Genomic DNA, 25,347 nt, shown 5'->3' on the forward strand with positions numbered 1-25,347 from the left:
CTGAAACTCAGTTCAGTTCTATTCCCAGAAGTGCCAGCTTCCTGCTGGGTGCCCTTGGGCAAGTCACTGCCCTGCTCTGTGCCTCAGTTTGCCCATTTGTAAAATGGAGACAATGATGCAGACTTTCTTTGTTAAGTGCTTTGAGATCTACAGATGAAAAGTGCTATGCAAAAGCTAGGTATTATTAGTTTTTAAAATAGTTTTATTAAAAAGTGACATATCCTATTAATAATCTATCATGTTAAATATATCACGGTTCTCAATAGTCATGCCAGCAGAACAGGATTTAATGGTAATTATTGGCCAGTACAAATTGTCTTCCATGTCATGTCCCTCCCAGGTAGATGGGACAAAGATGGGAGTTTTTCTGCTCACTCTTATATTATGTTAAATTATTTTACTTTCATTTGTAAACACCCTTTAGCATAACACCTTGCTGACTGTGAGGTTTTTTCTGCTAAGCTGTTTGCCGAGCTTTCACGTCCATGGAGCACACAATGCAAGCGATGTGTCAGCATTCTCTAAATGGGTAATATGAAAGAAGGTTTCAGATTATCTGGAGAAGGTTCCAACCACCTACGTTATCTAACACAGCCATGCAATTCAGACCAATTAAACAGTCTATCCTTCCCAAAATCATTATGTCTGTGAAAGAACAAAGGAGATATCCAGGGAAATGTGTGTGTTGGTTTTGCTAAGGTTACAGTGCAGCCTGGAAAAGCCTGTTTCAGTCCTAAAGTCTGTAGGTGTTGATGTAACATTAATCTCTCCAGTGCCCTGCTTGCCTATAAAATCGCACACCAGGCAGGCTAGAATGTAGGCAGTCTAGAGGTCTGTCTTAAAGTCCTGTAAACCTAAAAATCACCCCTCTCTCCCAGTGAATCATATCACAGGCAGGGATTCTGTGCTTTACCCTGTGAGTGCTAGGAAACTCCTGCTGGTCAGCTGTCTTATGCATTGTTGCATGATAGATTGGTGATGGTGGAGGGTAGCACTAGAGAGAATCTACTTTTAGGTTGCCACCTGGCATAGAACATCATATGGAGCTGTTATACCAAGGGATGTCATTGTAAGCCGATCATTTGCACTAGGAATAACTTGAAAAGGGATAAAGTCTCTTGCATTCATTTGGTTTCTGTGTTTTCAGTGATTGCATAAGCCCCTCCCAGGGGACACCTCGATGTGCAATCCATGACTGTATAAACTGGGGCTACCCAGGCCTGTCGTTGTGTGCTCCATGCTTGCGCAAACCAGCCTTGTGCATCTAGTGCTTGTACTGCCATTGTGTGCTCTGGGCTTGCCTCAATCCTGCCTGCTGTACATGGTGTATTTCCATTATCTTTATATTGATCGTGCATTGTAAGCTCTGATTTATAGAGAAAGAAATCACTGTAAAATCAGGTATTTTCCAGGCACTCCTCTTCTTCCCTTCAGTGTCAGTGAAGGCAACAAATAGAATCACCTGAAATACTGGGCCAGCTCTGCAGCAGAGTCCTAGTACGGCCCATACCCACGCAGGGCATGTCTGCAGCACGTGTAGACGTATCCGAGCCAGCTTTGATTTAGCCTCTGCTGTGCTGCCACGAGATCAAAGCTAGCTCGAGGGTATCTACACATGCTGCAGTTACACCTCCTGACGGCAGTGTAGATGTACCCACAGGAAAGTGAGTCCACAACACAACTTACTCCCTTGCTCCTGTGTGGGCAGCAAATTCTGAAGTGACACACGGGCAGTCCTCTTGCCGTCTTGCAAGCTCTTGGAATTTTATCACAAGTCTTCAGCACTTGGTGTTGTTCATAAGCGCCTAGCTGCTGGAGCCACATCATTACAAAAGAAATCTCAGCTTTTATTTAAAAAAAACAAAGTGTGACTTGTGACTGAGAATGTGACACGAGTGCGGCTGAAAGGCCAGAAACCGGAACACAAAGGGGAGGGGGATCCTCTCCCTTACTATTGTAAAACCAAGCACTTGATTTTTGAAAGCTTGGGATTGGCAATACGGAACTGGATCACAGCGGGCGAGAAGCTGGAGATGAGTCAGCAGTGTGCCCTCGTTGCCAAGAAGGCCAATGGCATATTGGGCTGCATTAGTAGGAGAACTGCCAGCAGATCGAGGGAACGGATTATTCCCCTCTATTTCACACTGGTGAGGACACATCTGGAGTATTGCATCATAGAATGTCAGGGTTGGAAGGGACCTAAGGAGGTCATCTAGTCCAACCCCTTGCTCAAAGCAGGACCAATCCCCAATTAAATTATCCCAGCCAGGGCTTTGTCAAGCCTGTCCTTAAAAACTTCTAAGGAAGGAGATTCCACCATCTCCCTAGGTAACGCATTCCAGTGTTTCACCACCCTCCTAGTGAAAAAGTTTTTCCTAATATCCAACCTAAACCTCCCCCACTGCAACTTGAGACCATTACTCCTCGTTCTGTCATCTGCTACTGCTGAGAACAGTCTAGATCCATCCTCTTTGGAACCCCCTTTCAGGTAGTTGAAAGCAGCTATCAAATCCCCCCTCATTCTTCTCTTCCGCAGACTAAACAATCCCAGTTCTCTCAGCCTCTCCTCATAAGTCATGTGTTCCAGTCCCCTAATGATTTTTGTTGCCCTCCACTGGACGTTTTCCAATTTTTTCACATCCTTCTTGTAGTGTGGGGCCCAAGACTGGACACAGTACTCCAGATGAGGCCTCACAATGTCGAATAGAGGGGAACGATCACCTCCCTTGATCTGCTGGCAATGCCCCTACTTATACATCCCAAAATGCCATTGGCCTTCTTGGCAACAAGGGCACACTGGTGACTCTCATCCAGCTTCTCGTCCACTGTCACCCCTAGGTCCTTTTCTGCAGAACTGCTGCCGAGCCATTTGGTCCCTACTCTGTAGCGGTGCATGGGATTCTTCCATCCTAAGTGCAGGACTCTGCACTTGTCCTTGTTGAACCTCATCAGATTTCTTTTGGCCCAATCCTCTCATTTGTCTAGGTCCCTCTGTATCCTATCCCTACCCTCCAGCGTATCTACCTCTCCTCCCAGTTTAGGGTCATCTGCAAACTTGCTGAGGGTGCAATCCCTGCCATCCTCCAGATCATTTATGAATAGTCCAGGGGGTTGGACTAGATGACCTTCTGGGGTCCCTTCCAACCCTGATATTCTATGATTCTATGAAGATATTGAACAAAACCAGCCCCAGGACCAACCCTTGGGGCACTCCACTTGATACCGGCTGCCAACTAGACATGGAGCCATTGATCACTACCCGTTGAGCCCGACAATCTAGCCAGCTTTCTATCCACCTTATAGTCCATTCATCCAGCCCATACTTCTTTAACTTGCTGGCAAGAATACTGTGGGAGACTGTGTCAAAAGCTTTGCTAAAGTCAAGGAATAACACGTCCACTGCTTTCCCCTCATCCACAGAGCCAGTTATCTCCTCATAGAAGGCAATTAGATTAGTCAGCATGACTTGCCCTTGGTGAATCCATGCTGACTGTTCCTGATCACTTTCCTCTCCTCGAAGTGCTTCAAAATGAATTCGCTGAGGACCTGCTCCATGATTTTTCCAGGGACTGAGGTGAGGCTGACTGGCCTATAGTTCTCAGGATCCTCCTTCTTCCCTTTTTTAAAGATGGGCACTACATTAGCCTTTTTCCAGTAGTCTGGGACCTCCCCCGATCGCCATGAGTTTTCAAAGATAATGGCCAATGGCTCTGCAATCACATCCGCCAACTCCTTTAGCACTCTCAGACACAGCACATCTGACCCTATGGACTTGTGCTCATCCAGCTTTTCTAAATAGTCCCGAACCACCTCTTTCTCCACAGAGGGCTGGTCACCTACTCCCCATGCTGTGCTGCCCAGTTTTGCCACCCCCTGCCTGCTACAGAAAGGATGTGGACAAATTGGAGAGAGTCCAGCGGAGGACAATGAAAAGGATCAGGGTGCAGGGCACATGACTTACGAGGAGAGGCTGAGGGAACTGGGGTTATTTTGTCTGCAGAAGAGAAGAATGAGGGGGGATTTGATATCAGCCTTCAACTACCTGAAGGGGGGTTCCAAAGAGGATGGAGCTAGGCTGTTCTCAGTGGTGGCAAATGACAGAACAAGGAGTAGTGGGGGAGGTCTAGGCTGGATATCAGGAAAAATTATTTCACTAGGAGGGTGATGAAGCACTGAAATGGGTTTCCTAGGAAGGTGGTAGAATCTCCTTCCTTAGAGGTTTTTAAGGCCCGGCTTGGCAAAGCCCTGGCTGGGATGATTTAGTTAGTGTTGGTCCTGCTTTGAGCAGGGGGTTGGACTAGATGACCTCCTGAGGTCCCTTCCAACCCTGATCTTCTATGATTCTATGAATTCAAACGCGCATGTGGCTGGCAGCTGACCAGCCCAGCACACATAGCTCTGAGCATCAAGAATACCTCTTGGGAGTTTTACAGCAACTTCTCCAGCCTATTCAGGAGTGACGTCAACTAGTTCCCAAGGGAGAGGTTCTATCTATCTGTCTATGCATGGTGCTTCTCTGGACCCAGTTACCGTGATATCTCACAATGCCCCTGTGAGGTAGGGTACTGAGGCACAGAGAGATTAAGGGTATATCTACACTGTAGGTGTACCTGACCTAACTTTGAACCTGCTTGAACAACACTAGCAGTGAAGTCACAGCAGCACGTTAGCCCCATCTGTCCAGGATAAAGGGCACATACGAATATAAGAACGGCCATACTGGGTCAGACCAAAGGCCCATCTAGCCCAGTGTCCTGTCTTCCAACAGTGGCCAGTGCTAGGTGCCCCAGAGGGAATGAATAGAACAGGTCGTCATCAAGTGATCCATCCCCTGTTGCCCATTCTCAGCTTCTGGCAAACAGAGGCTAGGGACACCATCCCTGTCCATCCTGGCTAATAGCCATTGATGGACCTATCCTCCATGAACTTATCTAGTTCTTTTTTGAACCCTGTTATAGTCTTGGCCTTCACAACATCCTCTGGCAAGGAGTTCCACAGGTTGACTGTGCATTGTGTGAAAAAATACTTCCTTTTGTTTGGTTTAAACCTGGAGCCTGTTAATTTCATTGCGTGACCCCTAGTTCGTGTGTTATGAGAAGGAGTAAGTAGCACTTCCTTATTTACTTTCTCCACACCAGTCATGATTTTATAGACCTCTCTCATATCCCCCTTATTCATCTCTTTTCCAAGCTGAAATAGTCCCAGTCTTATTAATCTCTCCTTATATGGAAGTTATTCCCTACCCCTAATCATTTTTGCTGCCCTTTTCTGAACCTTTTCCAATATATCTTTTTTGAGATGGGGTAACAGCATCTGCACACAGAAGTCAAGATGTGGGCGTACCATGAATCATAGAATCATAGAATATCAGGGTTGGAAGGGACCTCAGGAGGTCATCTAGTCCAACCCCCTGCTCAAAGCAGGACCAATCCCCAATTAAATCATCCCAGCCAGGGCTTTGTCAAGCCTGACCTTAAAAACTTCTAAGGAAGGAGATTCTACCACCTCCCTAGGTAACGCATTCCAGTGTTTCATCACCCTCTTAGTGAAAAAGTTTTTCCTAATATCCAACCTAAACCTCCCCCACTGCAACTTGAGACCATTACTCCTTGTCCTGTCCTCTTCTACCACTGAGAATAGTCTAGAACCATCCTCTCTGGAACCACCTCTCAGGTAGTTGAAAGCAGCTATCAAATCCCCCCTCATTCTTCTCTTCTGCAGACTAAACAATCCCAGTTCCCTCAGCCTCTCCTCATAAGTCATGTGTTCCAGACCCCTAATCATTTTTGTTGCCCTTCGCTGGACTCTCTCCAATTTATCCACATCCTTCTTGTAGTGTGGGGCCCAAAACTGGACACAGTACTCCAGATGAGGCCTCACCAATGTCAAATAGAGGGGAACGATCACGTCCCTCGATCTGCTCACTACGCCCCTACTTATACATCCCAAAATGCCATTGGCCTTCTTGGCAAAAAGGCCACATTGCTGACTCATATCCAGCTTCTCGTCCACTGTCACCCGTAGGTCCTTTTCCGCAGAACTGCTGCCTCGCCATTCGGTCCCTAGTCTGTAGCTGTGCATTGGGTTCTTCAGTCCTAAGTGCAAGACCCTGCACTTATCCTTATTGAACCTCATCAGATTACTTTTGGCCCAATCCTCCAATTTGTCTAGGTCCCTCTGTATCCTATCCCTGCCCTCCAGCGTATCTACCACTCCTCCTAGTTTAGTATCATCCGCAAATTTGCTGAGAGTGCAATCCACACCATCCTCCAGATCATTTATGAAGATATTGAACAAAACCGGCCCCAGGACTGACCCCTGGGGCACTCCACTTGACACTGGCTGCCAACTAGACATGGAGCCATTGATCACTACCCATTGAGCCCAACAATCTAGCCAACTTTCTACCCACCTTATAGTGCATTCATCCAGCCCATACTTCTTTAACTTGCTGACAAGAATACTATGGGAGACAGTGTCAAAAGCTTTGCTAAAGTCAAGAAACAATACATCCACTGCTTTCCCTTCATCCACAGAACCAGTAATCTCATTCATCACCATGGATTTATAGAGAGATAATATGATATTTTCTGTTTATTACCTGTCCCTTTCTTAATGATTCCCAACATTCTGTTTGCTTTTTTGACTGCCGCTGCACACTGATTAGATGTTTTCAGCAAACGATCTACAATGACTCCAAGATCTCTTTCTTGAGTGGGAACAGCTAATGTAGACCCCATCATTTTATACTCATAGTTGGGGTTATGTTTTCCAGTGTGCATTACTTTGCATTTATCAACATTGAATTTCATCTGCCATTTTGTTGCCCAGTTACCCAGTTTTGTGAGATCCTTTTGTAGCTCTTCACAGTCTGCCTGGGACTTAACTATCTTGAGTAGTTTTGTGTCATCTGCAAATTTTGCTATCTCACTGTTTACCCCCTTTTCCAGATCATTTATGAATATGTTGAATAGGACTGGTCTCAGTACAGACCCCTGAGGGACACCACTATTTACTTCTCTCCATTCTGAAAACTGACCATTTATTCCTACCCTTTGTTTCCTCTCTTTTAACCAATTACTGGTCCATGAGAGGACCTTCCCTCTTATACCATGACAGCTTACTTTGCTTAAGAGCCTTTGGTGAGGGACCTCGTCAAAGGCTTTCTGAAAATCTAAGTATAGTATGTCCACTGGATCCCCCTTTTGTCCACATGTTTGTTGACCCCCTCAAAGAACTCTAATAGATTAGTAAGACATGATCTCCCTTTACAGAAACCATGTTGACTTTCCCCAACAAATTATGTTCATCTATGTGTCTGACAATTTTGTTCTTTACTATAGTTTCAACCAGTTTCCCCGGTACTGAAGTCAGTCTTACCAGCCTGTAATTGTCGGGATCACCTCTGGAGCCCTTTTTAAAAATTGGCGTCACATTATCTATCCTCCAGTCATTTGGTACCGAAGCTGATTTAAATGATAGGTTACAAACTACAGTTAGTAGTTCTGCAATTTCACATTTGAGTTCCTTCAGAACTCTTGGGTGAACGCCATCTGGTCCTGGTGACTTATTACTGTTTAGTTTATCAATTTGTTCCAGAATTTCCTCTAATGACACCCCAATCTGGGACAGTTCCTCAGACTTGTCACCTAAAAAGAATGTCTCAGGTTTTGGAATCTCTCTCACATCCTCAGCCATGAAGACCGATGCAAAGAATTCATTTCATTTCTCTGCAATGACCTAATCGTCCTTGAGTGCTCCTTTCGCATCTCAATCGTCCAGTGGCCCCACTGGTTGTTTAGCAGGCTTCCTGCTTCTGATGTACTTAAAAATGTTTTTGCTATTACTTTTTGAGTCTTTGGCTAGCTGTACTTCAAATTCTTTTTTGGCCTTTCTAATTATATTTTTACACTTCATTTGCCAGAGTTTATGCTCCTTTCTATTTTCCTCAATAGGATTTAACTTTCACTTCTTAAAGGATGTCTTTTTGCCTCTGACTGCTTCTTTTACTTTGTTGTTTAGCCACAGTGGCACTTTTTTGGTTCTCTTACTGTGTGTTTAAATTTGGAGTATACATTTAAGTTGAGCCTCTATTATGGTGTCTTTAAAAAGTTTCCATGCAGCTTGCAGGGATTTCACTTTTGGTGCTGTACCTTTGAATTTCTGTTTAACTTCCTCATTTTTGTGTAGTTTCCCTTTCTGAAATGCTCCTGTGATGGGCTGCTCCAGCCACAGGGATGTTAAATTTAATTATATTATGGTCACTATTACCAAGCGGTCCAGCTGTAATCACTTCTTGGACCAGATCCTATGCTCCACTTAGGACTAAATCCAGAATCACTTAGGACTAAATCCAGAACCCCTCTTGTGGGTTCCAGGACTAGCTGCTCCAAGAAGCAGTCATTTAAGGTGTCAAGAAACTTTATCTTTGCATCCCGTCCTGAGGTGACATGAACCCAGTCAATATGGGGATAGTTGAAATCCCCCCATTATTACTGAGTTTTTTATTTTTATAGCCTCTCTAATCTCCCTGAGCATTTCCCAGTCATTATCACCATCCTGGTCAGGTGGTGGGTAATATATCCCTACTACTATATTCTTATTATTGAAGCATGGAATTACTATCATAGAGATTCTGTGGTACAGTTTGGTTCATTTAAAATTTTTACTTCTTTTGATTCTACGCTTTCTTTCACATATAGTGCCTCTCCCCCACCAGCATGACCTGTTCTGTCCTTCCGATATATTTTGTATCCTGGTATTACTGTGTCCCATTGATTATCCTCATTCCACCAAGGTTCTGTGATGCCTATTATATCAATATCCTCATTTAATACGAGGCATTCTAGTTCACCCATCTTATTATTTAGACTTCTAGCATTGGAATGTAAGCACTTTGAAAACTTGTCACTTTTTGGCTGTTTGCCATTAGATGATGTAATTGAATGGGCCTCTCTTTCATTTGACATACTTATGTGCTGCCATTGCTTCATTGCTGTTGGTACTCCAGCTCACTCAGGTGTATCTACACATGCTTCAATCCCACCACTTGAGTGTAGTGTACTTTAATCTATTTTCCCAAGGTCTCTGGCAGAGTAGGGACTTGACTCTGGATGTCCAGAATCCCAGCCCTCTGGACCAGCCTTCCTCTCCTCTGCTCTTCTCCTGCCCTGGAAGGACGATTGATCAGTACGATGCTGGACAATTGAAGGCATGAGGCACAAAGGGAAATAAGGGGAAAGATCAGATGAGGAGCTTAATGGATGCCTACATGAAACCAATGAATCTCTGATGGAGTTTGGAGGAGATGAGCCACAGTTAAGTCCATTCCCCACTTCCTCTTCTCTTTTTTGGGGCCATTTCCTGAAGTTCCTCCTTAGGCAAAACTCCCATTAATTTCAGTGAGAGAGTTGCCTATGGACTGATTGAGGATTCTGGAATTTGATTCTGGTATCCTCTCCATCTTGTATCCCCTCCCATCCCTTTTACTTTCTAAAACAGCAATTGCCTTTTGTTTCGACCCTATGGAGTTTATTGTCTTACCTGTCAGTAATAAGCTTTCCTATAGCCCCCATCAGTTCCCTGAGAATGATCTCACTCCCATATTTTAGGTGTTTCACTTCTTGTTATTCTTTTTTTCCCCTCTGGTAAAAGTCTCTTAGTGGTTTTGAGCTTCTTCTTAGCAGAAGCTAGCTGTCATATTATCTTCCAGCATGACTTCAGGATGCTTTAGGATGAAAGATATTGTTATTATCTAGGCCCTGTGGTCCAATGAAGTTGCCTTAAGCTGTTCTATAAACCTGGGGGTAATTTAATAAGTGACTATACATTTTCCATCTCAGAGGCTTTACTCTTCTCATGAGTTGCTATTAACAGCAGTATTTATCACAAGAGGCTTCTTGTTAGAAGGCAGTATAGCTAGCAGTGTGGATATAACCAAAAGGGATGGCCAAAATGTTCAGGCCTAGGTGGCTGATGCAAGGTCCCTAGGCCCAGATCCTCAAAGGCATGTAGGCTCCTCGCTTCCATGGAAATCAATGAATGAAATCAGTGGAACCAAGAGGAGTTGAGATCCTAGCTGAGCACATGGGGAGGGGAAGGATTCACAGTAATTTCTGGGACCTCTGGATTGCAGTTCAGAAATGTTCACACTTCCTTTTGTTCTCTAGGCTTTGTTGACCTAGGCTCCCAGGGGCCATATTTTCAAAGTTATTTAGGCACCTAAGGAATAAATACCTCTGGGTGCCGATCTGCATCTTTTTGAAATTTAGCCCTAAATTCCGTTCTCAAGAGTGACGCAGGCACCTAAGATTATGAATACAGTCAAATAAGGGATTTGTGGATATTAACCTAGAAGGACCAAAGCTTACTCTCAAAGCCAGGACATATTGCTGCTGCGCCAGTTCTTCTCCCTTTGCCCTCCAGGGAGAGACTGAGCTCCTCTCTGCCCTGCAGCCTTTTTATAGGTCCCAGCCTGGCCCTGATTGGCTGCTTTCAAGCCTCCACTAGACTGGCTCACAGTAAGCCCTTCCAGGATTGTCTGGGGCTCTGTGCAGCCTCTCTGCCTTGCTTCAACCTCTTCCACGCCAGAATGGAGCAGCTGCCCCACTACACAGCCACACTGTATCTGCACGGAAAGTGGTCTCTCTGTGAGGTGCAGCATGGCCTGCCCTCCTCTATACAGCCTGAAATACTCAGATGTTGTCCATCAGCTACTCATACTTGGTTCCTGCAGCAGCTGGGAGCAGAGACAGCTGAGCAGTTTCATGTGTAGGGTATGTCTGCACTGCAATCAGGACAGTAATCATAGGCACGCCTGAGCGAGCACTGATCAAAGGAGCTCAGTAAAAATAGTTGTGTAGCCATGGTAGCATGGGCTAGCTGTCCAAGCATGTACCCGGGTCCTGGGTGGGATTGTCCTCGAGTAGCTAGCCCATGCTGCCACAGCTAGACTACCATTTTTAGCCAGTTAGCACAATCAAGGCTAGCTGTGCTATGCCTATGTCTGCAGCAATCGTGGCTCCTGATTGCCAGGTAGATATACCCATAGAGACATCAGCACCCTTCCTGGGACCTCCCCCGGCCAAGTTCTGGAGCGGCTGCAGTTAGAGGATGGATGGGGTAGCTCTGGGAATTTCAGTATTCTCAATAGTCAGTATTCTCCCCCTCGGGCACAGGCATGTTCACAGCATACTCATGTTGAAACCTAATTTCATTTTCAAGGTTCAGCCCTGGAGGACGTAAGTCCGTCATTGAACCCGAACCAACAAATGAGCAGAAAACTCAGCAGGAGCCCGAGACAGCCTCAGAACAAACTGACAGCAACATCTCTATGAGGTTTGTACAGAAATCATCAGCCTCAAGGGTCGGATTCTGACAGAGCTTTCTGTAGGGGACCCATTCCACCACACCCACCCAGTCTGTGAGCTGTCAGCTGCATTTCCATGAGTGGGACCAGGGCCATCCTAGAGGATCTAGCTGTCGTAGATGGCCTTTCCCAGCAACCCAGTGGCACCTGTGCTCTTCCCCTGCTTGACTTCCCACTTGTGCGGGCCGCAGGAGATAAACATCTGTCAGATGCTTGGCAAAACTGCAAAGCTCTGGTGACTTTTCTCTCCTTATGTTTCACCAGAAACTCCAGAGGGATGGATGTGGAGAAACATTCCAATGGGATGAGTGAAGAAGAGACCCAACACAAAGAGCTGCTGGACAGAAATGATTCCTCAGAAATAAAGGTAGCAATTCCCCTAGCCCAATTGCCTGGATCCCATGAAGTCTGAGTCATTCACCTGCTTGACCTACACACTCCAGCAGAATCATACTAGTCACCCCCCCACACACCTTTAAACCTTCCAAATTGCCTGCTGACTTGGTGGGTCATATATCTTGGGTGGGATTTTCAAGCACACACAGCATTGCTCTAACTCTGCTCTTCATAGATATCTCTGGTAATAAAACTCCCATTAACTTTAATGGGAGCTAAATTAGGCTGACACTAAGCACTTTTTAAAATCACATCTCTCTTCTCCACTGACCTGATTCTCACACAGCATCAGGCTAGGCCTGTGTTTACATACTAACTTCAGAAGCAGTTACTGCCTCTCTCCCTAATTTACATAAGTAGCTTCTAACTTCCTAGTCTTTTCTAATGCAATCTGCACTGACGACTGACCTACAAACACCCCGCACCTGCTCAAACCCAGCTAGAACTGCCTACTGATGTAGTTGCTACCTTCTTCCTCAAAAAGAGAAGGAGGACTTGTGGCACCTTAGAGACTAACCAATTTATTTGAGCATGAGCTTTCGTGAGCTACAGCTCACTTCATCAGGTGCATGCAGTGGGGAGATTTATATACACAGAGAACATGAAACAATGGGGGTTACCATATGCACTGTAACAAGAGTGATCAGGTAAGGTGAGCTATTACCAGCAGGAGAGCGGGGGTAGGGGGGTAAACCTTTTGTAGTGATAATCAAGGTGGGCCATTTCCAGCAGTTGACAAGAACATGTGAGGAACAGTAGGGGGGAGGAAATAGTACTCCTTTTCTTTTTGCGGATACAGACTAACATGGCTGCTACTCTGATACCTTCTTCCTGTATCTCTTAATCCATGGCGGGAGGGTGACAAGTAAAGTCAACAGGTACTTGTGTGAAATGATGCTCTGGAGAAAGAGGCACAAAGTCTGTCATTTGCTAAATTCTTATGCATGGCTTTGAAAATTCTCTTCAGCTCTCTGACCTTTAGCTGTTAGTCTTGCTTAGAATCATAGAATCATAGAATATCAGGGTTGGAAGGGACCTCAGGAGGTCATCTAGTCCAACCCCCTGCTCAAAGCAGGACCAATCATTCCAAGCTTGACCTTAAAAACTTCTAAGGAAGGAGATTCTACCACCTCCCTAGGTAACACGTTCTAGTGCTTCACCACCCTCCTTGTGAAAAAGTTTTTCCTAATATTCAACCTAAACCTCCCCCACTGCAACTTGAGACCTTTACTCCTCGTTCTGTCATCTGCTACCACTGAGAACAGTCTAGATCCATTCTCTTTGGAACCCCCTTTCAGGTAGTTGAAAGCAGCTATCAAATCCCCCCTCATTCTTCTCTTCCGCAGACTAAACAATTGCAGTTCCCTCAGCCTCTCCTCATAAGTCATGTGTTCCAGTCCCCCCATCATTTTTGTTGCCCTCCACTGGACACTTTCAAATTTTTCCACATCCTTCTTGTAGTGTGGGGCCCAAAACTGGACACAGTACTCCAGATGAGGCCTCACCAATGTTGAATAGAGGGGAATGATCGCATCCCTCGATCTGCTGGCAATGGCCCTACTTATACATCCCAAAATGCCATTGGCCTTCTTGGCAACAAGGGCAGACTGTTGACTCATATCCAGCTTCTCATCCACTGTAACCCCAAGGTTCTTTTCTGCAGAACTGCTGCCGAGCCATTCGGTCCCTAGTCCATAGCGGTGCACGGGATTCTTCTGTCCTAAGTGCAGGACTCTGCACTTGTCCTTGTTGAACCTCATCAGATTTCTTTTGGCCCAATCCTCTAATTTGTCTAGGTCCCTCTGTATCCTATCCCTACCCTCTAGCGTATCTACCTCTCCTCCCAGTTTAGTGTCATCTACAAATTTGCTGAGGGTGCAATCCACGCTGTCCTCCAGATCATTAATGAAGATATTGGACAAAACTGGCCCCAGGACCGACCCTTGGGGCACTCCACTTGATACCGGCTGCCAGCGTTAGACATTGATGTTATTGTCTATCAGAATTGACTCCTTGTTCTGTATCCCATTGAAAAGAGGATGTTAATGGAACATTAAGATGATAGGAAGGCAGTGTTTCCTAGTGGACTGAGCACAGGGCTCAGGAGTCCTGGGTTCTATTCCCAGCTGTGCCACTGGCCTGTTGTGTGACTTTGGGCAAGTCACTTCCCCTCTTGTGCCTCAGTTTCCCCACCTGTAAAATGGGGGTAGTGCTACTGACTTCCTTTGTTTTGAGGTTGACTGATGAAAAATAGTGGAGAAGAGCTGGGTGTTATCATTCTGACATTGTGAAGCACACAGAATTCAAGAGGCGGCAAACTTAAGTTTGCAGTACGTTCTAGTTAAGGTCAGCAGGCAGTCACTGATAAGAATTTAACTATCATTGCGGCGTATTCACACTGGAAATTTTCTCTTGACTGGGAAAAATGGTGCTCAGTGACCACAAATACATTGTGAGCCTTGTTTTCAAATACAGGCCTGTAGTATATTCAGCATTGCCTGCTTCATTGCCGTGGTTATGTACAACCGACAGACCCCTGTCTGTTGGCAGGCAGGATCGAACTGGGGACCTCTGGAGCTTAGTGCATGAGCCTCTACCACGTGAGCTAAAAGCCAGCTGCCTCTTAGCTCAGGCTGTAGAGCAGACTCATTTCTCTCTGCCACTAGATGGGACAGAACCCCACACCCAGGAGGTGTGTGGGTTACAGTTGCCCAGGTGAACCAGGTAAATGCATACATTAGTAGCTAAGTATGGACCTAACTACGCCTCTTGCTTCATTTGCACATCCATTGTGTGCACACACTTTTCTGAACTTGGGGCTGGGCCTTTGCCTTTTGATGAGATGTCCCTGTGTATGTGCAGTACAATAATGTATGCAGCAGACATGCTATGTTCAGAAACAGACCCAGCCAGGAGCAAAATGACTGCAGTGTTCGTTGTGAAAAAGAAGGGGCGGGCTCAAGATTGGGAGTGGCCGTCTGCTTGCCCTAGCTCAGTGGCTCTCAACCTTTCCAGACAACTGTACCCCTTTCAGGAGTCTGATTTGTCTTGTGTGCCCCATGTTTCACCTCACTTAAAAACACTTTGCTTACAAAAAAAAGTGTAACAGCTCCACTGGTACTGTGCAAAAGTGCTGACTGTCTCATTTTGACCATAGAATTATAAAATAAATCAACTGGAGTATAAATATTGTCGTGTATTCAGCATTGCCTCCGTCGTTGCTGTGGTTGCACAGGTGAGCTGTTCAGTTCAGTGCATAGTATTTCGAGCCGCATAAACAAGTCGTATGAGATTTTAGTTTGTATTGACTTCACTAGTGTTTTTACGTAGCCTGTTGTAAAACTAGACAAATATCTAGATGAGCTGATGTACCCCCGGAAGAGCTCTGGGTACACGCACACCTGGTTGAGAACCACTGCTCTAGCTTGTGCTGCTTGTTTCCTAGATGCTAATCGTGGGTGCTGATGAGGTGGAAGGCATTTCTCTGACTCTGAGCCCGGCGGAGCTCAAGGAATCACTGTGGTTTGTGGAGTCAGAAGACCTTCTTGCAACAGGGGTGGAAGAAGTAAGCAGGAGATTCACTGGATTTAAGACTGTTCTCTCACTCCCTTGTCTCTTGCCTCACTTCTAAGGATCATTCCCAGGGACACAGCAGCAGACTGTAGCTAACAAGCTGTTCTGTACCACACTTTGTACAATGCTGCCATCATTGCAATATGTGTTAACTGGTCCTAAGAGCTTGTCTACATTACCCGCTGGATCGACGGGCAGCGATCGATCCAGCAGGGGTCGATTTATCGAGTCTAGTCTAGATGCAATAAATCGACCACCAACCGCTCTCCCGTCAACTTCGGTACTCCACCGGAGCGAGAGGTGCAGGCGGAGTCGAGGGGGAAGCGTCAGCTGTCGACTTACTACAGTGAAGACTAAGTAGATCTAAGTACATCGACTTCAGCTACGTTATTCATGTAGCTAAAGTTGCATAACTTAGATCGATCTCCCCCTCCTCCCAAGTGTAGACCAGGCCTCAGTCTCATGGACCTTAAAGGCTATGTATCTTTTAGAACCTTTCTTCTGAGGAGCAGTAACACCTTTCTGAGGGAATACTCCCATTGACTTCACTTTCACTGACTTAAATAAAAGTTTTGCCTGGATAGAGTGTAAAGACTTCAATAGTAATCCCTTCATTAATTAATTGGTTAATAATAACAATTCTGTTGTTGCCTTAGCACTGTAATGGAGAATAGCACACAATACAGGAACAAAATCAAGAGTGTTCAGAATAAGCTGAACTGAGTCACTGTGTCTCGCATTGGGCTCTGCTGACTCTTACTCTGTCTGAAGTCCCTTCAAGGGCTGGGAATTCCAAGGAAGAGGAACCTCACCTGAGAGGACCTCTGCCACCCATAGGTCTCCAAGACTGTACTAATGCTGCCTTAGTGACCATGGAGACTACGTATGCCCTATGCCCTTTCAGTTTAGATCAGGGTGGTTGTAAGCCAGAGATTAGAATCATTCCATTTGTGCCAGCCCCACCGGAGGATCTAGTATTGTCTGTGCCTTGCTCCAAACAACTGCTATGCAGAGTAGAATGCCAGGGCATTTGAAAGGATGAAGCTCTTCTGAAGTTGCTAACCATTGATTTCTGCACTTTGAAATGTTTAACTGTGTCATTTCTGCCTTCCTCTACCCTCTCCACTCCACCCCACCCCACCCCCACCAGGTGTTTGACATATTGCCCCTCTATGGAATGCTGCAACCCAACGAGAGTCAGCAGGTCTCATTCACCTTTTATGGTCACGCTGACATCACTGCCCGGGCCAAGGCGCTGTGCAAAGTCGAGGGAGGCCCTACCTATGAGATCGTGCTGAAAGGAGAGGCTTCGCTCATCAGTTACGCCTTTGACATAAAGGAGATTGACTATGGGCTACAGGTAAAACACAGGAGAGGCCTGCATTTCAGAGCCACCAACTTCCATTCAACTGGCCAGATGTGCCATCATCCACGCTGTCAGTGTCCCCTCCTGACAGGGTGGCCCTACCTCTGGATACCGTTATACAGCCCCTCACAGCTCCACTCTCACTGTCAGTAGAACCTCCTCTGCATAATATGCACCTGTATCCCAACAGCCTCTCTCTTGTGGGCAGCATAACCTCTTCAGAGTTTGTCCATCATGAAGCCCTGCATCTTTTTGGTATCTACTGTTCTTGGGCTTAGTAGAAGGGAAGCAGTGGAAGTAAGAGTGCTGTTGCTTGGAGGAAAAATGATTCTATCGATTAACTGCAGCGTCACTGGTGAAGGTCAGTCAGTGTCATGCCGTGATCTGACCTGTGCATGGTATTCCTCTGCTGGTAAAGTAGGAAGCAGCACAAAGGTACTCTGTGTTGGAGGGGGATTTTAATGAACCTGCACATTAATGAAGGAAAAATAAACCCTTGAAGGAAGAGACCAGCCCCCTTGACCATGTAGAGGAAAAGACAGAGGAGGAGGAGTTTGGAGACACATGACATGCCTTCAGAGTCTGCCGGAGAGCACTTAGTAACAAGCGACATTTGCTTTGAGCTCTGCCTCTGCCTCTGCAAATGCCTGAGAACAAATTAAAGGCAGTGGGGCAGTTTCATCCATGCATTAAAGCAGCACAGACTAACTGAGCTCCTCTCCTTTAACCAGTCATTCTGTTTTCTTTGTTGCCTTTTCACCATTAATAGTGTTTTTAACTAGAACCCAGTAATTGTAGACCAAATGGTGTGAGACTCAGATATCAGAATCAAAACTCAAAGAACCACTGTTTCACTTAAACCAACTAAAAAGGACCAAAGAGATTATTATCGAATCTCTTTAGATGTTAATGCGCCTTTTGTATTCCTTCTCCTACCACTGCAGGTTCCAAAAATACTTGGGCATAGGAGCATTTTCCTGTATACATCCTCCAGCCTCATCCAAGCAGTGCTGGACAGAATCCAGGGTTTACCACATTAAAAATCATGCTTTCCCTGAAGATGAATGATACCTTCCTTCATTATTAAAATAATAATGTCAACTAACATCACATACATTGGATTATGCTATCACTGGAATGGGCCAAATCTGCCCCGATCTATCTCCTTTGACTTCAGGGGAGTTACCCCAGGGATCTGTTTGACCCAGGGAGTCCGAAATACAGGACTGTCTTCCAAAAGAAATTGTTGGCAGTGTTGCAGCCATGTTGGTCTCAGGTTATGAGAGCGACAAAGGCGGGTGATTCAGTCTTTTATTGGATTCACTGCTGTTGGTGGAAGGCACAAGCTTTCGACAGAAGTTGGTCCGATAACAGATATCATCTCACCTATCTTATCTTTCCCAAAAGAGGCACATTTGGAAAATGGCAGCAAGGAATAGAAAAAGTTCATGTTTTCTGATGCTGAGGGGGATCTCCCAGGTATTTCTGTGCTGGTTCACAGCTTCTCCTGCTTGCCAGATAGGAATTGCCAGGCTGGATTAGACCCCAGGGCTACCCAGTCCAGTGTCCTGTCTCTGACATCGACTCAGAGGCCTCAGAGGAAGGTGCAGGACACTGAAGCAGGTAGAATCATAGAATCATAGAATAGAATCATAGAATATCAGGGTTGGAAGGGACCTCAGGAGGTCATCTAGTCCAACCCTCTGCTCAAAGCAGGACCGATCCCCAACTAAATCATCCCAGCCAGGGCTTTGTCAAGCCTGACCTTAAAAACTTCTAGGGAAGGAGATTCGACCACCTCCGATGGTAACACATTCCAGTGTTTCACCACCCTCCTAATGAAAAAGTTTTTCCTAATATCCAACCTAAATCTCCCCCACTGCAACTTGAGACCGTTACTCCTTGTTCTATCATCTGCTACCACTGAGAACAGTGTAGAGCCATCCTCTTTGGAACCCCCTTTCAGGTAGTTGAAAGCAGCTATCAAATCCCCCCTCCTTCTTCTCTTCTGAAGACTAAACATCCCCAGTTCCCTCAGCCTCTCCTCATAAGTCATGTTTTCCAGTCCCCTAATCATTTTTGTTGCCCTCCGCTGGACTCTTTCCAATTTTTCCACATCCTTCTTGTAGCGTGGGGCCCAAAACTGGACACAGTACTCCAGATGAGGCCTCACCAATGTCGAATAGAGGGGAACTATCACGTCCCTTGATCTGCTGGCAATGCCCCAAAATGCATCCCAAAATGCCATTGGCCTTCTTGGCAACAAGGGCACACAGTTGACTCATATCCAGCTTCTCGTTGACTGTAACCCCTAGGTCCTTTTCTGCAGAACTGCTGCCAAGCCATTCGGTCCCTAGCCTGTAGCGGTGCATTGGATTCTTCCGTCCTAAGTGCAGGACTCTGCACTTGTCCTTGTTGAACCTCATCAGATTTCTTTTGGCCCAATCCTCCAATTTGTCTAGGTCCCTCTGTATCCTATCCCTACCCTCCAGCGTATCTACCACTCCTCCCAGTTTAGTGTCATCTGCAAACTTGCTGAGGGTGCAATCCACACCATCCTCCAGATCATTTATGAAGATATTGAACAAAACCAGCCCCAGGACCGACCCCTGGGGCACTTCACTTGATACCGGCTGCCAACTAGACATGGAGCCATTGATCACTACCCATTGAGCCCGACAATCTAGCCAGCTTTCTATTCACCTTATAGTCCATAGTTATGGGACAAGCTTCTCACAGGAAATACCCCCATCAATTAGAAGCTGGTTTATGCCCTGAAGCCAGGAGGATTTACATCCCCTCCAAAACTCTTCCTTGGTTCCTGATTGCTATTTTAATCCTTTCTCTCATAAGTCTGCATGTTCTTACAGAATATCCAGTCCGTTCTGGATTCCTGCTGAGCTCGTGACCACAGCAACATGTTGTGGTGATGAGTTCCACAGTCTAGTAGTGCACTGTTTGGAAAACTTTCCTTTGGGCCGGTGTTGAATTTCCTGTCTCTTGCTTTCATTGAATATCCCCTTGTCTGCGTGTTATGAGTATGTGGGAAGCAAATCTGAAAAAAAGCCTTGATAGTGACACTCCTGTTCCTATCTCTTCCCCTCAGCTATTTGACCAAGTCATTGAAGCTGAAATCACTCTGTGCAATAACGGGAAGGTTGGATTTGGGTACATGGTACTGAACACGAGCCAGGCCTCATCCGACAACCCTCCGCCAGGAGTGCCACTGATCCTGCCTGCCACTGTAAGTATCTGTGACAGATGGACGGAGCCCTGAGGGGCTAGAATTAAAATCCTGGTACTGCCCGGCAGAGGCCCCACAAGCGCTGGCAACTGGGCTGATCACCATTCCTAAGGGAAGCCCCCTCCTTGGCACAGCAAGGGCAATTGTCTAGCTGTGTTGCCAGAGGGTGAGGATGTAAATCCAGCAGGGGAGATGATGGAAGGTTATAGCTACTGGGAGCTAGTGAAGGTCAAATGGGCGTGCTCCTTAATAGACTCCCTCAATATACTCTGAGTGGCAAGAGGCTCCTCCATCAAACGACCAGCTGCAGGCAGCTCAAGTGCTTTGGCCACACTTTGAGTTCTGGCTGCTGGGAGCTTTGGGTTTGTGCTGACGATGGAATTGGATTGCACAGATTCTTTTTTCTTCACAGCAGAACCTAGGTCACATTGCTCAGCCCAGCCCAGCCAATCTCAGAGCCTGGTCTGTAACCCAGCAAGATATACTCCTTCCCCACCTGCCCAATCACAGACACCAGCTTATCCACCCACTCCTGCAGCACGAGCCGTGCTGGTGTGTCTCTTTCAAGTGCTCAGGAGTATACTTGTATAGGCACATTTAGTTTAGGAACAGTCCTTGCTGTTTTTATGGACTCAGAGATGATCTCCGGAGTGAGGAAAGCCCAGTGTGTCTCTGTTGCTCAGTTTCTCTTTCTCTCGCACTGCTGCTTTCTCAGCAGACCTCTGAGTCACCTCCACTAGACACAAACCTGCATGCCTCTGCACTCACTTGTGTTCTCTGCTTTGATGGGCTTTGCCTGCAGCTTGTGTTCATTCCCCTTAGTGCAGTGGTTCCCAAACTTTAACAGCCCGCGAACTCCTTTCACTAAATTGTGCAATCTCGTGAACCTCCTCCTAAAAATTAATATTTCCAGGAATTTAAGTTTAAAGTTCCTCCGCACTCCATTGGGCTCCTGCTGCTGGACCCCATTGACCGCCCCGGTCAACTGAGCTCCACTGAGCTCAGGCTGCTGGTCCCGCTGACCACCAGGGCTCAGGCTGCCGGCCCCAACTGTTGGACCTCGCTCTCCCTGGGGCTTGGGCTGCCAGCCCCGCGCAGAGCACTGGGGTTCGGGCTGCCGGCTCCCCCACTGATGGGGGCAGGGCTCGGGCTGCCAGCCGCAACTGCCCAGCCCCACTCCCCCTGGGGCTCGGGCTGCCAGCCCCGTGCGGAGCGCTTGGGTTTGGGCTGCCGGCTCCCCCGCTCATGGGGGCAGGGCTCGGGCTGCCAGCCGCAACTGCCCGGCCCCGCTCTCCCTGGGGCTTGGGCTGCCAGCCCCGTGCAGAGCACTGGGGTTCGGGCTGCCGGCTCCCCCACTGATGGGGGCAGGGCTCGGGCTGCCAGCCGCAACTGCCCAGCCCTGCTCTCCCTGGGGCTCGGGCTGCCAGCCGCAACTGCCCGGCCCCGCTCTCCCTGGGGCTTGGGCTGCCAGCCCCGCGCAGAGCACTGGGGTTCGGGCTGCCGGCTCCCCCACTGATGGGGGCAGGGCTCGGGCTGCCAGCCGCAACTGCCCAGCCCCACTCCCCCTGGGGCTCGGGCTGCCAGCCCCGTGCGGAGCGCTTGGGTTCGGGCTGCCGGCTCCCCCGCTCATGGGGGCAGGGCTCGGGCTGCCAGCCGCAACTGCCCGGCCCCGCTCTCCCTGGGGCTTGGGCTGCCAGCCCCGTGCAGAGCACTGGGGTTCGGGCTGCCGGCTCCCCCACTGATGGGGGCAGGGCTCGGGCTGCCAGCCGCAACTGCCCAGCCCCGCTCTCCCTGGGGCTCGGGCCGTCTGCCCTGCAACCAGGTCCCACCTGCTGCCTCCAGTGCCGGGGTCCTCTGGCCGCCATGAGTGACATTTTTCTGGCGACCCCCCTGTAACATTCTGTGAACCCCCAGGGGTTTGGGAACCCCAGTTTGGGAACCACTGCCTTAGCCCAAAGTACTGCCTGAGATCCTGATGGTCCTTGTGCAGCGGGATGGGGGCTGGAAGGCCTTCCCCTGCTCCCATGACTCTGCAATGGGCCCCCACCGGAACAGTCTCTGTGCTCTGGGCAGCAGGATGTTAGGGGGTGCAGCCCATAGATCTAACTTAGCCTTTTCTTTTCCTTAGCAGTAACTAGACTAGACTAGATCCCTGTTCCTCCAGCTCATTACATTCGTATCCATTGACAACCAATACAATTATTAACTGTTAAAGAATAAGGCTACAGGGGGCCAGGAGGAGTTGGAGCCAATCCCTCTCTCCTGTTCACCTGCCCACAAAGTGGGACCGTGTAGGGGGGGAACCAGTCCATGCCATTAAGCAGATTGCTCAGCTCCACATGCAAGGAGAAGCCCTGGTAAAGTGCTTGCCTCTTAGGCCCCATCTCACTGCCTCTGTATAGGTCTGGGAAAGCCATAGCCTGCCCCTCATGTTGCAGTGATGTCCCCTCTCTGTCCCCCTCGGCAATGTGACTAATGTACCTCTCAGGTTTATTGCTTCTTTCAAGTCTCCTCTTTCCCAAGGAGAGGAAGCCAAATGGCTCTAATATTTCCCCATAACTTTCATGAAGCCTGGTATCCTCACATAGATGAGTCTCTGATGCCCTTTGCTGCAGCCTCTCTGAGAATGTGATCTCCTGCCTGAGGAACAGCAAGCAGGACTGCCCGGGACCCTGGATGGGGGTTAGGTGCTTTGTAACAACTGCTGCCCCTCTGCTAACACAGCCGAGGACCTGGTCTGGCTGTCTTTTTACTATGTGCTGTGCTTGTGTTCCCAGGAATTTCCACTGCTCTGTGCCCAGTGAGCATGCTGGCTGATTGCTCTGTTGAACAAAGATTCTGCCCCCCAACACAGCACTGTGGGGAGCAAAGCTGAGGAAATTCCATTGGAATGGGACTGAAGGGTGACACAGGAGGGGAAAGCAGTTACCCACCAGCACCTTCCGATTGCACAGAGGCCAGTACCTTTGTCTGACAGACCCTGTCTGAGAGGGGCTCCAGGTCTGGGGCTGCCAGAGCCAGGGAATAGCCACTCTGCGTGGAAGGCTGCCAATCAACCCGGCAAAAGTTTCCTGCTGCTCAGAGCAGCATTGCCACCTGCTATATACACTCCCTGCCCACCGACCACAGTTATCAGCGCACGGGGAGCCAAGGAAAGCTGGCGGTTGGTGCTGGGAGCAAGGCAGGGAGGAGCACAGCAGCAAAAAGGGGACCCCCCACATTCAGGAGATCCCCTGGTTTTCTCATAGATGTTGGCCCTACATGAGTTCTAAAGGCTACAGCACCTACCAGCCCTGCAGCTGGACAGCTCTCCTTCAAAGCGACCTCTGGAAGTCAACGTCTTCTCTTACCTGCTATTCTGCAGGCTTTTGTTGCTATTCCTCTCCGAGGTGCTGCCTTGTCAGCGCTAACTACCCGATGTCCACTGGCTACTGCCGATCTGTGATAGCTTCCGCGTGTCGGAGCGAGTTAATGAAGGACTAGGTGCCCATGCTGGAGTGCACACTGGTTGTCCTCAATCACACTGCTCTCCCAGGCGACCCCCATACACCCCCTACAGAGGGACTGGAATTCATGAGAGAAGAGCCATTGACTTGGCTGCATTTTGTGTCCCTCTTTGCTGTCCCTGCTGATAGAGCTGTCTCCTTTCCGGTCCAGCTTCATGAGCCTGCAGCTCAGGGGCCTCTGCATTTAGAATTACATACTTGCCTAGGGTGTTTGCATCCAATATGGCCCTAGGTTGTATGTGCTCCAGGGATGGGATCTGCACAAAACACAGTTAGCTTTTCATTTCCATTTGCTCCTCCCTTTTCCCCACTGGCTCCTGTATTTTGCTGGTAAGAAACTTCCCTTGGTCTCTGAATGGACTCTCTTATATTCCTCGCTTCACCATCCTTTAATTGAAGTAAATGTCTAGGTAACTTCTGTACACCAGCTGCTAATCTGTCATTTAGGTTCAGATTTTTAAAGGTACTCAGGTGTTGCTGAGTTCAGCATTGCAGTGCCTCACTGATTTAGGAGTCTTTGTCTCATTTTCAAAGTGATTCACCCATGTAGGCGTTAAATTCAGTGGGGTTTTGGCTCCTAAATGCCTAAATTCCTTTTGAAAATGAAATTTAGGCTCCTAATTGAGTTAGCTCTTGCAGCGCTGAATGCAGCAACGCCTGTACACACCTTCACAAATCTAAGCCTCAGCCCATTTCTCCAATAATGCTACTTCCTGTTCCCAACTGCACTTTGCTATCTAAAAAGCATGCATCTCTCGGGGATGCAGTGTGTTATAGGGATGGGGCACTGGCTGGGGTCTCAGGAGATCTGGGTCATAGACTCATAGAATATCAGGGTTGGAAGGGACCTCAGGAGGTCATCTAGTCCAACCCCCTGCTCAAAGCAGGACCAATCCCCAATTAAATCATCCCAGCCAGGGCTTTGTCAAGCCTGACCTTAAAAACTTCTAAGGAAGGAGATTCCACCACCTCCCTAGGTAACGCATTCCAGTGCTTCACCACCCTCCTAGTGAAAAAGTTTTTCCTAATATCCAACCTAAACCTCCCCCACTGCAACTTGAGACCATTACTCCTCGTTCTGTCATCAGCTACCACTGAGAACAGTCTAGAGCCATCCTCTTTGGAACCCCCCTTTCAGGTAGTTGAAAGCAGCTATCAAATCCCCCCTCATTCTTCTCTTCCGCAGACTAAACAATCCCAGTTCCCTCAGCCTCTCCTCATAAGCCATGTGTTCCAGTCCCCTAATCATTTTTGTTGCCCTCCGCTGGACTCTTTCCAATTTTTCCACATCCTTCTTGTAGTGTGGGGCCCAGAACTGGACACAGTACTCCAGATGAGGCCTCACCAATGTCGAATAGAGGGGAACGATCACCTCCCTCGATCTGCTGGCAATGCCCCTACTTATACATCCCAAAATGCCATTGGCCTTCTTGGCAACAAGGGCACACTGCTGACTCATATCCAGCTTCTCGTCCACTGTAACCCCTAGGTCCTTTTCTGCAGAACTGCTGCCGAGCCATTCGGTCCCTAGTCTGTAGTGGTGCATGGGATTCTTCCGTCCTAAGTGCAGGACTCTGCACTTGTCCTTGTTGAACCTCATCAGATTTCTTTTGGCCCAACCCTCTAATTTGTCTAGGTCCCTCTGTATCCTATCCCTACCCTCCAGCATATCTACCTCTCCTCCCAGTTTAGTGTCATCTGCAAACTTGCTGAGGGTGCAATCCACACCATCTTCCAGATCATTTATGAAGATATTGAACAAAACCGGCCCGAGGACTGACCCTTGCGGCACTCCACTTGATACCGGCTGCCAACTAGACGTGGGGCCATTGATCACTACCCGTTGAGTCCAACAATCTAGCCAGCTTTCTGTCCACCTTATAGTCCATTCATC

General features: G+C 47.7%; 1 protein-coding gene across 1 annotated transcript in view; it reads left to right on the forward strand.

Moving 5' to 3' along the window:
* HYDIN (HYDIN axonemal central pair apparatus protein) overlaps positions 1-25,347 on the forward strand; it is a 427,107-nt gene that overhangs the window by 262,829 nt on the left and 138,931 nt on the right. Inside the window, exons 24-28 of the mRNA XM_073307159.2 lie at positions 11,224-11,337; positions 11,633-11,735; positions 15,210-15,329; positions 16,488-16,697; positions 19,810-19,947. Of these exons, the coding sequence (XP_073163260.2) occupies positions 11,224-11,337; positions 11,633-11,735; positions 15,210-15,329; positions 16,488-16,697; positions 19,810-19,947 (685 nt within the window). The remainder of the gene's footprint in view (positions 1-11,223; positions 11,338-11,632; positions 11,736-15,209; positions 15,330-16,487; positions 16,698-19,809; positions 19,948-25,347) is intronic.

The sequence above is a fragment of the Lepidochelys kempii genome, chromosome 12 (assembly GCF_965140285.1).
Source record: "Lepidochelys kempii isolate rLepKem1 chromosome 12, rLepKem1.hap1, whole genome shotgun sequence".
Classification (NCBI taxonomy): Eukaryota; Metazoa; Chordata; order Testudines; family Cheloniidae; genus Lepidochelys; species Lepidochelys kempii.